Here is a 14,880-nt window from a genome sequence, read left to right on the forward strand (position 1 = left end):
GGTTGAGAGCTATGCCTCAGGGCATCCATATCCTTCAAACTGCCTGAGAGATAGTGGGAAAGTCATATCCATGGTTACTGATCCTTACTATGTGATGATACAAAATGGGTTTACAGCTGGCTAGCTTAGTTTTGATTGTTAACCAAGTCTAAACTTGTGGGACAGTGCTTCTCAACATACAGAATAGTTGCTCTCTAAGCAACTAACTACTGAGGAAATTTCAGAGGTAGTTTTATAGGGAAATGTCAAACCAAAGTGCTTGTGCCAATTCAGAGTGCTGCTAACCACCACTGCACACTACCAAGTCTCGTGCAAATGTGACACCTTTATACAAGTTCAGCAAACCAGGCCAATCACAATAAGTACACTCCTTGGTAATTTTCAGCACAGAGACCAGGCTACTCTGGAACACCAGTAGAGTGCAGATCAGATCATTTTAACCTTAAATCATTGAAAGTGCCTGGAAATGTATTAAATAATCAACTTAAACAGAAATTCAAGCTGAAAGTACATGAAATAATCAGCTGACGCAGTAACTCAACCAGCAGATGTTTAAAATATTTCGGAATTCATCAGTTTAAATGCAGTGACAAAATAACAGTACTCTAAAATGATGTAAAGTGTACTTTGCTGCTGCTTCTCACCAGAAGCAGCTGCTTCCTGAGAATTGATATTAACCCAGAAGATTATGGGTTCAGGACACTTGTCTTCTGGAGAAGAACCTACAGCAGTTAGACACAACAAAAAGCCAAGTTGCAAAACGACCTTGAAGAGGTTCTCAACAAATCTTCAACAAGACCACTTTGTGAATGCTCCTTCTTTTACCAGGAGCAAAACAGAAGCAATCCCAAAGCAATTCCTGAGAAGCAGTTCGTAGTCTCATAAGTGATTGGTAGCCTGGTCCCAGATGTTACAGATTTTTATTCCTTTATATAATTTTCTTGGTTGGGATACTTGAGTTCCATTTTTAATGTATGCTATAGAATCATGATATAGGTTCTTAATAACTGTATATAGATTCAGGAAACACAAAATGTTCTAAAGCTTTAAATAAGTATAGCCAGTTTAATGAGTCAAATTGTTTTTCAATATCAGGATTTGTCATTCCTGTTTTCTTTTAAATTACAATCTACATGGCCATTCCATGTTAATACTCTCTTATTATGTTAACATTCAGAAAGATCCACATCAGCACTGTGATAAAAATCACAGAAGAATTAGTGCAGTGTGGCCAAATGCAGCTGTGATGTGTGCTGCACAGAAAATATTAGCAGTGGCACTAATGGAATGTGGAGTGTTACCGCAATGATCATGCCATGCTTGATTACGTGACCCAGATGGGAACCAAAGTAAGGTGGCACGTCTGATGCTTTGCCCATTGACATGTGAGAGGAAGTGACTCATCACTGCAACAGAAGCCCTGCTAGCAGGCCACACAGGGCCAGCACAGCAATGTGTCCACTCATTTCATCATTGAAATGGGGAGTAAAGGAGGAGACACGACAGCAGGAAGACGTGCAGGCAGAGGAACAAATGCAAGGGTAACCTGAAGGGAAGATACAAGAGGACAAGAGACTTTTCGGAGAAACTGATGCCCAGTATCCTTTTTTGCAATAACAGTAGAAGGGAGGGACTCGCAGTGAGAATGTGATGGAAGGAAGGTATAAATAAGGAAGTTGGCAGAGACAGACAAAAATCATAAAACAAAGACACAGATAAAGAAAGGAGGTATAGATATAAATGGGGGGCAACAGTGAAGAGAGAAATATAAAGAGAGGACAGTTTGTGGTGATGAGAAACACAAATTTACACACAGGGCATAAGGAATGAAGTGCAAGAAAGAGGAACACCGGGATGACGGATAGGTTTGGGGTATGATTGGCCTGCCAGACTGGTTCAGAGGAGAACCCACCCAGGAGACGATCGCCGACATCCTGAGCAAGCCCTGCCTATGGTGGCCTGATGAATTGGGCCAGCTGGCCCTGCAGCCTCGTTAGCTACTAAAGGAGATACTCCAAGTTGCTAATGTGGCAAGCTTTTGGTCCACCCCTACCATCACCAGCTGCTTTTGCCCTTACTAGTAGGTGATCTAGGAGGTGAGGGCCCACTGCTTGCCACCTTAAGGTATAAATAGAAGGCATCTGCAAGCCCTTCAGGTCAGTGGGGGACCTTTGCCTCCCGGCAGAGAGTCAGGACTAGGAGCTGCTGATGCCCCCATGACATGTGCTCACTCAAGTTACCGATTTCACTTCCTTCTGCACCACAACTGACTCTGTAGAAAGATAAAAACTTAAGGGAGAAAATGCACAGCCATTAGAACTCGTGTGTGTGTATCACATTTCTTTCTACTTTAAATAATATATACCAGCCTTTAGAAATTACCCTGCTATACAGAAGGCCTCTTTTACCTACTCATGTAGGCCTCACAATTCAATTCTACCTCTTTAGGCAATGTAACGCACAAAATATGCAGTAACTATCAGAAGGCAAGAACAGAAACATAGAGATTAAAATGATGCTCTGCAAACAAATGACAATCCACAGGAAAAAAATGGCATGACAAAAAAGGAAAAATGAGGAAATGTTGACTTTGGTTCTTTCTGAGTAAATAAATACTTAAGAATAAATAAATGAATAAAACCTATTACATCAGATTTGGAGACAAACATCCTTACTACTATCACTAGGATTGAGACTTTATCAGACTACTGCACATAACCATTGTTCCTGGTTCAAACCTCACTCCATTTAGTTTACTGGATTAACATAAGTTACATGACCTAAATGTTAAAGGCTCTCAACCTATTTTAAATGAAACTTAAAATTTACTGTCAAGTTAAGTCCATAACCATTGGTAGCATATAAAAGAATTTGCGACTTGTATTCTAGTTACTCCATGTGGGCGGTGGTGGTGCTGTGGTAGCGTAGTCGCCTCACAGTAAGACGCTGTCCGGTTCGATTCTCAGCTAGAGCATCTTCTGCATGGTGACATGCGTGAATGGGCGTACCTTCATTGAAGGTTGTGCGTCAGGGCTGGTAACTCGGCACGTAAAAATCAACTACCAATCATTAGCAGACTGGAGTTCCGCTGTGTCGACCTCTAACCGGGAAAAGCCGAAAGACACATTCTAGTTACTCCATGTAATCTTCTCTACTCCCTCCACTTATATTGCTTTTGGCAGGGTCTAAAACACTGAAAATATTTAATTAATACAATTTTCAGAATGCTTATACAGTACATTAAGATTGTCTTTATCCTTTATAGCTCTACCATGTTCTTGCATCCTGTCTCTGAACCTACACAGTCTATCAGTATAAAAATTATTACAGGATGAACAGGTCACCATGTTAATAGATTAGGTGGGGCATATGTCCTAGAAATAGCACAATAGGTGTTTGGCCCATTATTGATGAATCTACATGTCCATCAGGAAAGTCAAAATTAAACATGGATTAATAGCAGCATTAGGAGCCAAGGATAACTACAAATCCTTTTTTAATTACCTCAGAAAATTACAAAATATCACTAGGTAATGTTCGGTTCTAATCTATGCTGCCTGTAAAGATATAATTAGCTAACTTGCACACAGACAAGCCACATACCTCTTAACCTCTTAGAGCAAGAAATCTGGACAAAGCCATACAGAAAAGTAGGACAGAGGCCCAAATAGAGACACAATTTTAAATATCACTCTTACAAACTTAGAAAGTCGATATAATAACAGGTTTTGCGTTAGTATGAATTTTCTGAAGGCATGAGGTCTAAAACTCAAATGTGTGTCATTATTTTCTAATTTTAATCTTTAATGGTTTGTCACTAATTTGCCAGAAAAACACAATTTTATTAAAAATGGACCAAAAACATGAGGCAAAAATGTGGGCATTCAGTGAAAATCTGTACAGTTGAGAGGTATGAGACAAGGGCAACATAGTGATGAGGCGATAGCATTGTCACCTCATTGCAAGAGGTTCTTCAGTTCGAATCTCAAGTAGACTGACTGCCTTCTCTGTGGAGTCAGTCTGCATGTCCTCCCTGTGTTTGCGTGGGTTTCCTCCAGGTGCTGCAGTTTCCACCCACATTCCAAAGGCATGCAGTAGGTGGATTGAACACTAAATTAGCCATAGGTGTGTGTGTGTGTGTGTGTGTGTGTGTGTGTGTGTGTGTGTGTGTGTGTGTGTGTGTGTGTGTGTGTTACAGAAGAGATGTTGTGGCAGGGCTAGCCACCTGTAGTTTGAACCTTGAGGGTAACACTCCGGCCCCATATGCAAAAATGGGTTGTGATTAGATGGATGGTTTGCTCCAGAGATAGTCATTGAAGTTTTTCATATCACTGAGTCCCATACACTACCTAAGACCATCAAGAAAAAGGTCCTGTCTGTGCTATCAAAAGCTAAAAGCACATTTTCCAGATAATTTACCTAGATACCTAATAAACAACCAAGCTTACCCTCAATGAACCTTTCCTGCACTTGCTTAAATTAAATCTGGTCATTGAGTATGCCCCTGTGGTATAGAAAACTGCTGTTATAATGGCTGTTCAGAATGGGGCCCCTACCACAAACCATGGGGGATCCATCAGCCTCACTAACTTAATTTAAAAAGCTATGGAATATATTATTTCTGAGTTTCTAAAGTATTCAACACTTCAGTAAATCGGACCCCTCAACAGTTTGGTTTTGTCAGGGTTAGAGCATATCTAATTAATAGATTTATTTGAAAGCATCACAGAGGAAGTAGACGGGTATTATTTAGTCCATTTAGCTTATCTGGACATTGCCAAAGCCTCTGGTATTCCATGCTGCCATTATAAATAAGCTAAACTTCCTCAAGGAAGAACCTTAGCTGGTTAGACAGGTAGCAAATTAGCTGAAAGAGAGAAACCACATAACTGAGGTGGCAAGCACCACTTCAGAAAAGAAAGTACCTGATGAAGTACCCCTAGGCTCATTTCTGTGAACCCTTTTTTAACATTTACTTTTCTTACCACCGTATGATAAATCCAGGCCTGTGATTAACCAAACTTGTTGATGTCAGTAGATTGGGTTATATCATTCATTCTTCTCCAGATGTAAAATCTCAATAGCAAGAAGTAATACTTAAAAAACAATGGTATACATTAATGGGCATAAATTAATGCAAACAGACCAAGTTTGTATACAAATGGTCTTAAAATGAATGCAAACAAAACAGCCGTAACCAGAAATTAATATAAAATGAATGCAAACCACTGGTGTACAGAAATGAGCTTAAAATGAATGCAGACAGAACGCTGGTATATAGAAATGGGCTTAAATGAAGGCAGGCAAAGCAATTGTATACAGAAATGGGTATAAAATGAATACAAACAAATCAATGGTATAAAAATGGATTTCAAATGAATACAAACAAAACAGTGGCATACATAAATGAGCATAAAATGAATGTATACAAAACAGTAGCATACATAAATGAGCATAAAATGAATGTATACAAAAGAGTGGTATACATAAATGGGCATAAAATGAATCAAAATGAGTATAGTAGTATCATATTTGGTAATCACCCCTCGTCTACAATTTTAAAGTTCAGGCAGTACCCCACTCCAAATGGACCTGGTAATCTTTGATTTGATGCCTTATTTTATATAGTATCGATAGACTTAAGTTTAGGTGCAGAGTTCTATTAATGTTAATTTATTTTTACATGCAATGACTTTTTTCTTTTATTGTAGAGCTTGCTTGCATTTGGGTTCCACCTTAAGGGTCTATTTTTGAATTTGGCATTGTATTTACTGTGCAGGGGACAAATGCATTTATGCAGCTATTCATATGTGCATAGAATTTGGTAGTAAAAGATTTCTCATAAGCAGCAGATAGGAATATTGAATTTAGCCAGGTCATCACTTAATTTCAGTAGATTAACCTTGGCATAATCTCTGAATACCAAGGTAATGGAGAATGCTTCCGGCTTCAATCATAGGATGAATGTGACTGATTTATGGTCCAAACTGACCAGGGAGGGAGGTACAATTGGTATGAAGCAGAGCTAAACCATACTGGTGAGGACCAAGCCTGGGATTTTATTGCCTAACTGGTCCAGAAAGTTTGTGTTGATGACGTACAGAAATCTCTGGGCATGCATATTACAGGATGTATGCATCTCCCAGTTAATGGAGGAGTAGCTGAAGTCTTCTAGGAGAACAGTGTTTTGCTAAATGCGTAGGGACTCCATACTAGTGATGTATGAGTTATGGGCTGAAGGGGACATAGAGAGGGATCCTATAGTTAGCCATGATGTGATAAGGGGTCTTAATAGTAAGTTGGATGTGCAGAAGCTCCAGATCATTATTTTATTTAACTAGTTTGGAGATGTAGTGTTTTGTTTTACAAATATGGAGACACTGCCCCCTTTAGTGCTTTCATCTAGTGTGGTGGGCCTGAACATGTGGTAGACATTGAATCCCTCCACTTAAGGGGTGCACTTAATAATCTTGAATCTGGTCTCCGTGATGATGCATTTATTGGTGTTTGTGATTCTGCATTGGAGTAAAGTACTTGTTCTGCAATTCCCCACATTTCCAGGTTTTGGACTTTTGTTGCAGTTTTGAACCTATTTCATCCTACTTGGTTCACCTGCAATCTGTTCCTTGTGTTTTGCATTTATTGATGTTTTCCATGATGAGTGATTTTCTTTTTTGTTAAGGCTCATAGCATTGAGCAGCAATACCTTTATGTTATTTAGATTCTGTTTTTTTATATTGGATCCTTTTGGGGACTGACATTGTATCAAAAGGGGAATATGATGTGGACAAGGTTTTGGCCACTGTACGAAAGCCTTGGGTGAATACGTGCAGCCATCCAAGACAAAGCATTTAGGACTGTCTGCCACTCCGTCCAGGCTGATATATGTTGGACCCCCTTTAAACAACACTAGTAGCTAAGCCAATTGTTGAAGTCCGTACTCATTTTTTTCTTTTCATTTTGCAGCGTCATACTTGATGCTGATAAAATGCTACTCAGAGCTAGGTTTGTACCTGCTTTGGACAAATATTCGTAGAGCTCCATCATGTATCTCTTCGTATAGTCCAGGGAGGTTCATCTCAAGTCATTTATGCCCATGTGTGCTATGATTCTGTCATATCTGTACCTGTGGTGCAAGGACCTGAGTGTTACATGTTGTGGCAAATCTTGGCATCTTATAGGCAACTGACTGTGTCCCTCTCAGTGTATCTCACAAATGATGGTGGAATGTTTGGAGGCTTGCCTTATTGACTTTTGAATTAAGTCCATGTGACTCTTGGATGTGTATTTCATGGTGGATGCTGTCTTTATTGTTTCTGAGGATGCTAGGGGTACTTCTTAGGCTACATTTAGGAGGCCTTTTCAGAGCCTTGGCATGTGTAAGTCTGTGTTTGGGTTGATCTGTGTGTGATAGGTTTAGTGTGGTGGTGTGTGGTATTGACAACCTGCTTATTTGTATTGTTTTCAGGTGAGTGTTTTGCCTCCAACAGCATTAAATACCTGCATTCCTCACCCATTGTGTCAGTTTATGTAGTAGTGGTTGTCTATACAAATGAGGCAACTACTCTATTATCTCAGGGTGTTCATTTCAACCAAGCTGTTTACAGAGATGGTTTGAAAATGCATATACGTGGTTCCAGGTGTTTATTAATGCGGGCTGAAGGGCAGTAGCACCTCTGAGGTTTGGGGTTAGTTACTGGAGGTGCTAGCTCTCTGGAAATAGTGCCGGTCTCAATATTGTTTCATGGAGTTAGTCATCAGTAATCCTTAGTTTCTTTTCTCTCCAGATGCAAAAGAGTAGTATTAATTCCAAGCTCTTTCAAAAGTTTTATTAACCCAGATGTTCTTCAATTCAGTATATTTGCTATTGTCTTCCCTCTGTAGATATCCGGGATAGAACCTACATCAGTTGTATGCAGCAGAAAGCCAAGCTGCACAAAGGCACTGAAGAGGTTCTCACCAAAACCACAAGTGGACTGCTCATTGAAGTCCAATACACAGTGACCATTCAGAGACTAGCTAGAATCAATGACCCTATGATCTTTCTCTCACTAGCAGCAAAGCAGTGGCATTATCCCCAAGTTGGCTCGTAAAAAAGCAATTTTCAGGCTTTCCAGTGATTGTCTCCCTTTATTTTTGGCTCTGTCCAGATTTCTTGATCTGCTTAGGAGACAGCTGTCTGAAGTAGAAATAAAAAATGTGCAAGCATGTAAATGCAAACATGTTTTATATGTGTGCTTGTGTGTGTGTGTGTGTCTTTCTGTTAAACCTTTAGCTCACTTCATACAGAATGATCTGATTCACACTATTCAAGTACCATGGGAGTTATTTTTTCATTTATTGCTTCGACTACTACAAACCAGCATCAGACATTCTGTTTGAAAGGTCAGCACCCGAAACATGAAAAAGAAGCAATGATTTCCCTCCGCTATGTTGTTTATGGTTGGTATTTTACAACTTAAGTGTTTATAACCTTTCAGTCTTTTATATCATGAATTTCCTTTGAGCAAGTAAACACCTGAATTGATTACTTCAATTGAAAGGATATAGGACATACAGACTAGATAGCCTTTAATGGTTGGGGAGGGATATTATTTGTGTGTTACCTAACATATTGTATTTTCTTTTAGTGGATGGCTGTATTGACTGGTCAGTGGATCTCAAAAGATATATGGCTCTCGCAGGAGAACCTGTTCGTGTGAAATGTGCACTTTTCTACAGCTACATTCGAACTACTTATAGCACAGCGCAAACTTCTGGACTCCGGCTCATCTGGTATAAGAACAAAGGAGACTCAGAAGAACCTATAATATTCTCTGAAACAAAACTCAGTAAAGATGATGATTCTATATGGATTCATTCTGCAGAGGCTGAAGATAATGGGTTTTATACCTGTGTATTAAGGTATGGACTACTTAATACGAATATCAAGAGTTTATTTTGAAGGTGTTCTATCATTGCTTCAGCATTTCATGTATTATACTGTGAATGTGTTTATGTGCTTGTTTATTTCATCCATTCAGCTGTGTCTTTAGAATAATAATACACTTTTATTTCATCTAGATGGGGCTATTGTAAATGCATTTGTTTGTCTTATCAGGTAAATTGTCATTCAGTGCAGCAGTGTTAGGGCTGGTACAGAGCCTACTCTGTGGCATTATTAGGGCTGGTACAGAGCCTGCTCTGTGGCATTATTAGGGCTGGTACAGAGCCTGCTCTGTGGCATTATTAGGGCTGGTACAGAGCCTACTCTGTGGCATTATTAGGGCTGTTACAGAGCCTACTCTGTGGCATTATTAGGGCTGGTACAGAGCCTACTCTGTGGCATTATTAGGGTTGGTCAGGATAAAGCCATGACTGTAGCCCATGTGACCCAAGTTCTTTTCGTGACTTGGATACCTGCTGGAGCTGGCATGGTGCAACAGTAATTACAGGGCAGTTCCTGTTTGCCCCTTTCTTGGGGGGAGGTGTAGATGTATGAGGATCACTTGGAGATGGCAAAATGGAATACCATTTTAAATTAGTTGTAATTTAAGTGTATATTTTGTTTCCATCATCATACATTTTTTTCTTATTTTTTCTTTTTCTGGTTCTCTTTCTTCCACTTTATTCAAAATGATGTGTAATAACAATACTGACTAATTATACAATTATATATATTTTTATAGATAGCTTTTAGGGTTCTTGTAAAAAACCTAAAGAAGTCTAGAAGGATGAAAGTGATCTTTGTTAACAATAGGTTATGAAAATAGAATATGACTTTTACAACTGATTTTTTACATGGCAAGTGTATATGTATATATTTATATTTATATTTTTGATTGCCAAATGGGCTAAGGTTGATATATTTCCTGCCATGTAATATATTGTCTTGGATAAAATCAGAGACTTAATAATCTGGTTAAATAAGAGGTACCACATCATTATAAATTTTATTTAAAGTACATAAGGGTTATATTATTATGACAGCTACTAAGTAGGGCAGGACCAGCTTGAATGTCACACTGATGGGGGAAGGGATGTGAATTTAACGTGTACCAATAACACTTTGTTTTACAGCACAGTAAACCACTTCCATGCCTGATAAAAAGTATATATATATATATATATATATATATATATATATATATTTAGAAAGCTTGTGAGGAAACTATTATTCTATTTTTTGTTTTACTTGGATCACTTGTCTGTGTACTTAATAGAGGATTTTTGACTGGAAACAGACTGCCTACTTTGCTTGGATTACTTTAGAATACTTACTCTGTACAATTTTTTTTTTTATTTATTTTTTTTTTGGCTTAAGATGAGTTTAAGTTCGCTACTTCTACTATTGTCTGATCTGATTAATATACAGCGATTAACTAGAGATATCTGGACTGAAAATCTTCCACACAGAGAAGTTTCTTACCCTGTTTTGTTTTTGTACCCACTACACTTGTTTAGTGGGTTGTTTGGAGACTTTGGGGATACCACAGAGCTTACTTGTTTTTTGTTTTTTTTTTAAGTAGATAACTTACAAACCAGAAATGAATTAGCAGTTATTTAGTGATATTTTTGCCAAAATGTTTTCACATGCCCAAATAGCCAAGATGACAATATGGACACTGAGTTCAATGGCAGAAGGGACAACTGCTTCATGTGTTTTTTTTTTTTGTTTTTTTTTTTTTTTTTTTTTAGTGGGGGGGGGTGGCATACCATAGTAATTAGCTGGAAATGCACTTTCAACTTAAAAGCTGCATGGCTGTTTAAAACATTCTTAATGTCTACTTTCTATAATGCAGTTTTCTGTATGACATAATTATGTGTTGATTATAGTGAAACTGGCTGTATTAAGTATCATACCTGATGAGTGCACACAGTACTGTTCTAAAGCCTCCTGCCCTCAGCACTGCAGCACTTATGGTTCCTCTCCAATACAAGTATCACAGTGCTGTTTTGCATTCTAAAATATATTCTCATGAACTAAACCAGCTCTCCTCAAAATTCTAAAACACCAGGAATTTGCTCAAGTTATCATTTCATTGTAAAACAATATATGCAAACAATAAGTACCCTGTTTCATTTTACTGGTTCGGGGCCATCATCAGGCACGTACTGGAACATCTGCATCAGTCTTAATATCACCTGTGACATCATTGTCACACTGCACAGATTCAGATATGTCACACTCCACAGATTCAGATATGTCACACTCCACAAATTAAATTTCATTTTAATATTTCATTTACTCCAGTATGGAGTTTGCAGATATGTTTGCTACAATACATAATGTGGGTAATCATGATAAAATTAACAATCCAAAATACTGGACACGAGAGGCTCAAAACTAGCTCCTGGTAAATAGATTGATTTATTAAATTATAATTTATATGCATTTTTATATTAATATGTATTATTTATTATCAGAATTTTTTATCGATTACTTATTCTTAATATTTATTCAAATCATAATATCAATACTAATATAAATATTTTCAAATCAGTTTTTATAGTATTTCAACTGTTTTATATTTGATATATATATTTCTTATTTATGTCAGAATCTTATATAAAATTGTTTTTTATATATTCATTTTTCAATGGTGTATTATACTATTAATATATTGTGAGAATTCTTGAAAATTTTTCAGCGTTAGATTTTTTTACTGTGTTTTTATACTTGTCTTTAATTTCTTGATTAACAATTAACTTGTTTAATTGGTGTGCATAAATTGATTTTTTTCAGTGGCATTTCTTTTTTCTGAAGAAGTCTGAGGGTTACTTGGATGAAAACACGTGTATTGACTATTGTTGTGGCATTAAATAAATCAATCTACCAGCAGCTAGTTTTGAGCCTCTCGTGTCCAGTATTTTGGATTGTTGGTTTATTCGTTCTGGAGTGTGACTCTCTTTGTACTCTTAATAAAGTTGTTCTATTCAATGGCACAGAAATTATGGCAAAATCTAAACTGAGCACTGAGATTATGTTCGCTTAACATAAAATAATATATGGCAAATACATTTCCATCAAATTTACTAACAAGAATATTTCTTATTACCTTAAAGCCGTCTATTGTCCCCACCCCACAGTGTACTCACCTTCAGTGAAAATATCCGAGTACTATGATACTTTAGTGCACACTCCGGTGAATAAATGTGTGTGTGTGTCTGTGAGTGTGTCTCTGTGTCTTTGTCTGTCTGTATCTGTCTTTGTTATCAGACACTCTTGAAGAAAAGAATCATTTAGTAAACTTCCCTCAAATCCCAAGTAAGACAACCAAATTCTACCGCTATCTTGCACTATAAGCAGGGTAAGTACATAACATTGCTGAACACAGGTAAAAGGACCAGAACATTATATACAGAAATTGTGGTTCCAGCATCATAGTTAAAGCTTAGAGTTAAAGAGCTGTCTTCAATAGATTCAGGACTCCACTCTGGAGTAATTAGACTTGGGCAGCTGTGCCCCCTGTTTGCCTTAAAACAACCCCCTCCTATTCAATGTTGCCTCGTTTATGTGCTTCATCCTACCTTTTCAGCACTCTTATATCAAATATATGGGGAAAAAAACAACTAAGCATTATTTATCTTCTATAATTGTAGTGTAATATCCAATAGCGGTCAGGGATGGCATCCATATCAACATTTGGCCATTCTACTCACTGCCTTCCTGTTAAATATTCTATACAACACTGCTCATCGCTTACTTCTTACCCCCATATCAAATCCCTGTATTTTGAGATCCACTATATTTGGAAATTTACTTCTTCACTATATACATGTACCATACAAAACACCACAATCATGAAAAGATGTATTATTTGATGTGATATTGTTAATCCTCATTCATTCCTTATGCATGGGTATCAGTTCCGACCTCGGAACCGAGCCGGCCATTTTCCAAACTCGCGTCAGCTTCAAACTCTCGAGCTAAACTCTTACCCATAATCCCCCTCTCTGTTTCCTCAGATTTCATTTGCTGCGTTGCCATTCGGGCATGTCAAGCTCCTTCTCTTGAGCTAAGTACAGTTATTTGTTGTTTAATAGTCATTCATTTTACTTTTCTGTCAGAAAAGTTTCTATTTCATTGTCTCTTACCCTATCACATCTAGCGACCATATTTTATTCAGGTTTTTCTTCTCTTTCCTTCTCTTTTTACCACAAGGTATTCTCCCCTTACCATCATTGGTAATCTTTCCCTTTTCTCATACCTTCGGGTATTCCTTTGTACCATTGCTGGTACCCTTTTCTGCTATCTAATTTTGTTATTATGGCAGATAAAGGTAATCCGGGGTTTAAACGGTGTTCTGATTGCGGACACAAACTACCTACTTCTGATGCACACTCTTTATGCGTTTATTGTTTGGGGGCATCCCACTTATCTGTTGACCCCGCCCTGTACTATCTGTGAAAACATTTCAAATAGAACTTTGTTAGAAAGGAAAAACAAGCTGTTGCTGAAGGGACTTCTTAAATCTCCCTTTTCAGCGGCTATTTCTGGGTCGGAGGCCTCAACCCCTCCTAGAGCCCATAAGAAAATCTTGGATGTTCCTACCAAGGCTAAATCGTTGCCTTTGTACCCGGCTGGGGACTCCCACCAACTAAAACCTAAAAAGGTTAAAGTTTCAGCTCCGAAGCTCACTCAGACAGCCCCAGTGCTTTCAGTGCCTAGACCTTCAGCTCCATTAGTGATCTCGGCTCCGTCTTCTCCAGCAGCCTTAACTATATTGGCACTGAGGGGCTCCTCGGTTCAGACTATTACTACTGTATCGGCACCGACCGTTCAGTCGGTGCAGACCTTGACCATGTCGGCTCCGACATCTTATTCGGAACCGACACCTTTATTGTTGAGTCCAGTTTTGTCGGTTCCAGCTTTGGTACCAACAACCACTTCGGCACCGATCCCTGTATCGGTGCAGACCATGACCTCGGCACCTATGACTTCTTCGGTGCTGACACCTGTAGTCCAGTCTCTCTTGGCACCGTTGTTCTCGGTGCAGACTGGTGAGATAGGCACCGAGTTTGCCTCTTCTGTAGACAGGCCTGTTTCTCCCTCAGTCTCCGTGAGGTCCACTAGAAGCCTTTCCAAACACGATGTGTTGCGTCTTGTGGATCAGGTGCTTTTGGCCAGAGGTATCCCACCCCCCAGGAACTAGCCTTCCTTGGGAGGTGATCACCCGTCTCCAAAGACCCCTTCTTATTCTCCTCATTCATTGCCTTTGAAGTCCATGGATATAGCACAGTCTTCCCCTTCTGCCGTTCCCTTTATGGATCTCACTAAGGAACCGCAGTTGCCTTCATGGCAGGAAACTTTTGCTATGACCCAGGATGTCAGTTGTGACACGCATAGTTTGCTGCTCCACAGCCAACCAGGGACTCCGGGTCGGCAGGCTGAGCCACTTAAGGGAGGGCTGACCCCTGTCCTTGACATTCACTCCTCTTCAGGTGGACCAGCCTTCCAGCTAATGGAGAAGGCTTTCACTGCTGCTTGCGATACTGGACTGTCTAACCCTCCACCCTCCTCTGGTACACTGATTTCACAAGTCGCACCGAGTGGACACTGGGTGCAAGGGCCTCAGGACATATTCCCACAGGAAACCCCTTTTCCGCTGTCTTCCCCAGCTTCTCCCACTGAGGAAGTCCACCGGAAAAGTTTGTGTAAGAGGAAGCACATGGACTCCATGGAGGAGTCCCTCACTGAAGACACAGATTTTGATGAGGGGGAAGGATCCCCTCAGTCACCCTCTGAGGTATCCTTTGGTGATATCCTCGAAATCCTGAAACAGAGAGGTGACTAGCGGTCCTGTAATCCGACCTCTGAGGAATTTGTGTTCCTGCAGGCCTTTCTTGCCCGGCCCCCTACCTCCTGGGTTACTCCACCTGCCGATGATCTTGTCCAGC

General features: G+C 39.2%; 1 protein-coding gene across 1 annotated transcript in view; it reads left to right on the forward strand.

The window, feature by feature from the left end:
* Window positions 1-8,564: 8,564 nt before the first annotated feature.
* Window positions 8,565-14,880, forward strand: part of LOC122790054 (X-linked interleukin-1 receptor accessory protein-like 2) — a 507,884-nt gene continuing 501,568 nt past the window's right edge. The window contains exon 1 of the mRNA XM_044057620.1: window positions 8,565-8,904. Within this exon, the coding sequence (XP_043913555.1) occupies window positions 8,672-8,904 (233 nt within the window). The 5' untranslated portion in view covers window positions 8,565-8,671. The remainder of the gene's footprint in view (window positions 8,905-14,880) is intronic.

The sequence above is a fragment of the Protopterus annectens genome, chromosome 15.part0 (genome assembly GCF_019279795.1).
Source record: "Protopterus annectens isolate FY-2018-M chromosome 15.part0, PAN1.0, whole genome shotgun sequence".
NCBI classification, from domain to species: domain Eukaryota; kingdom Metazoa; phylum Chordata; order Ceratodontiformes; family Protopteridae; genus Protopterus; species Protopterus annectens.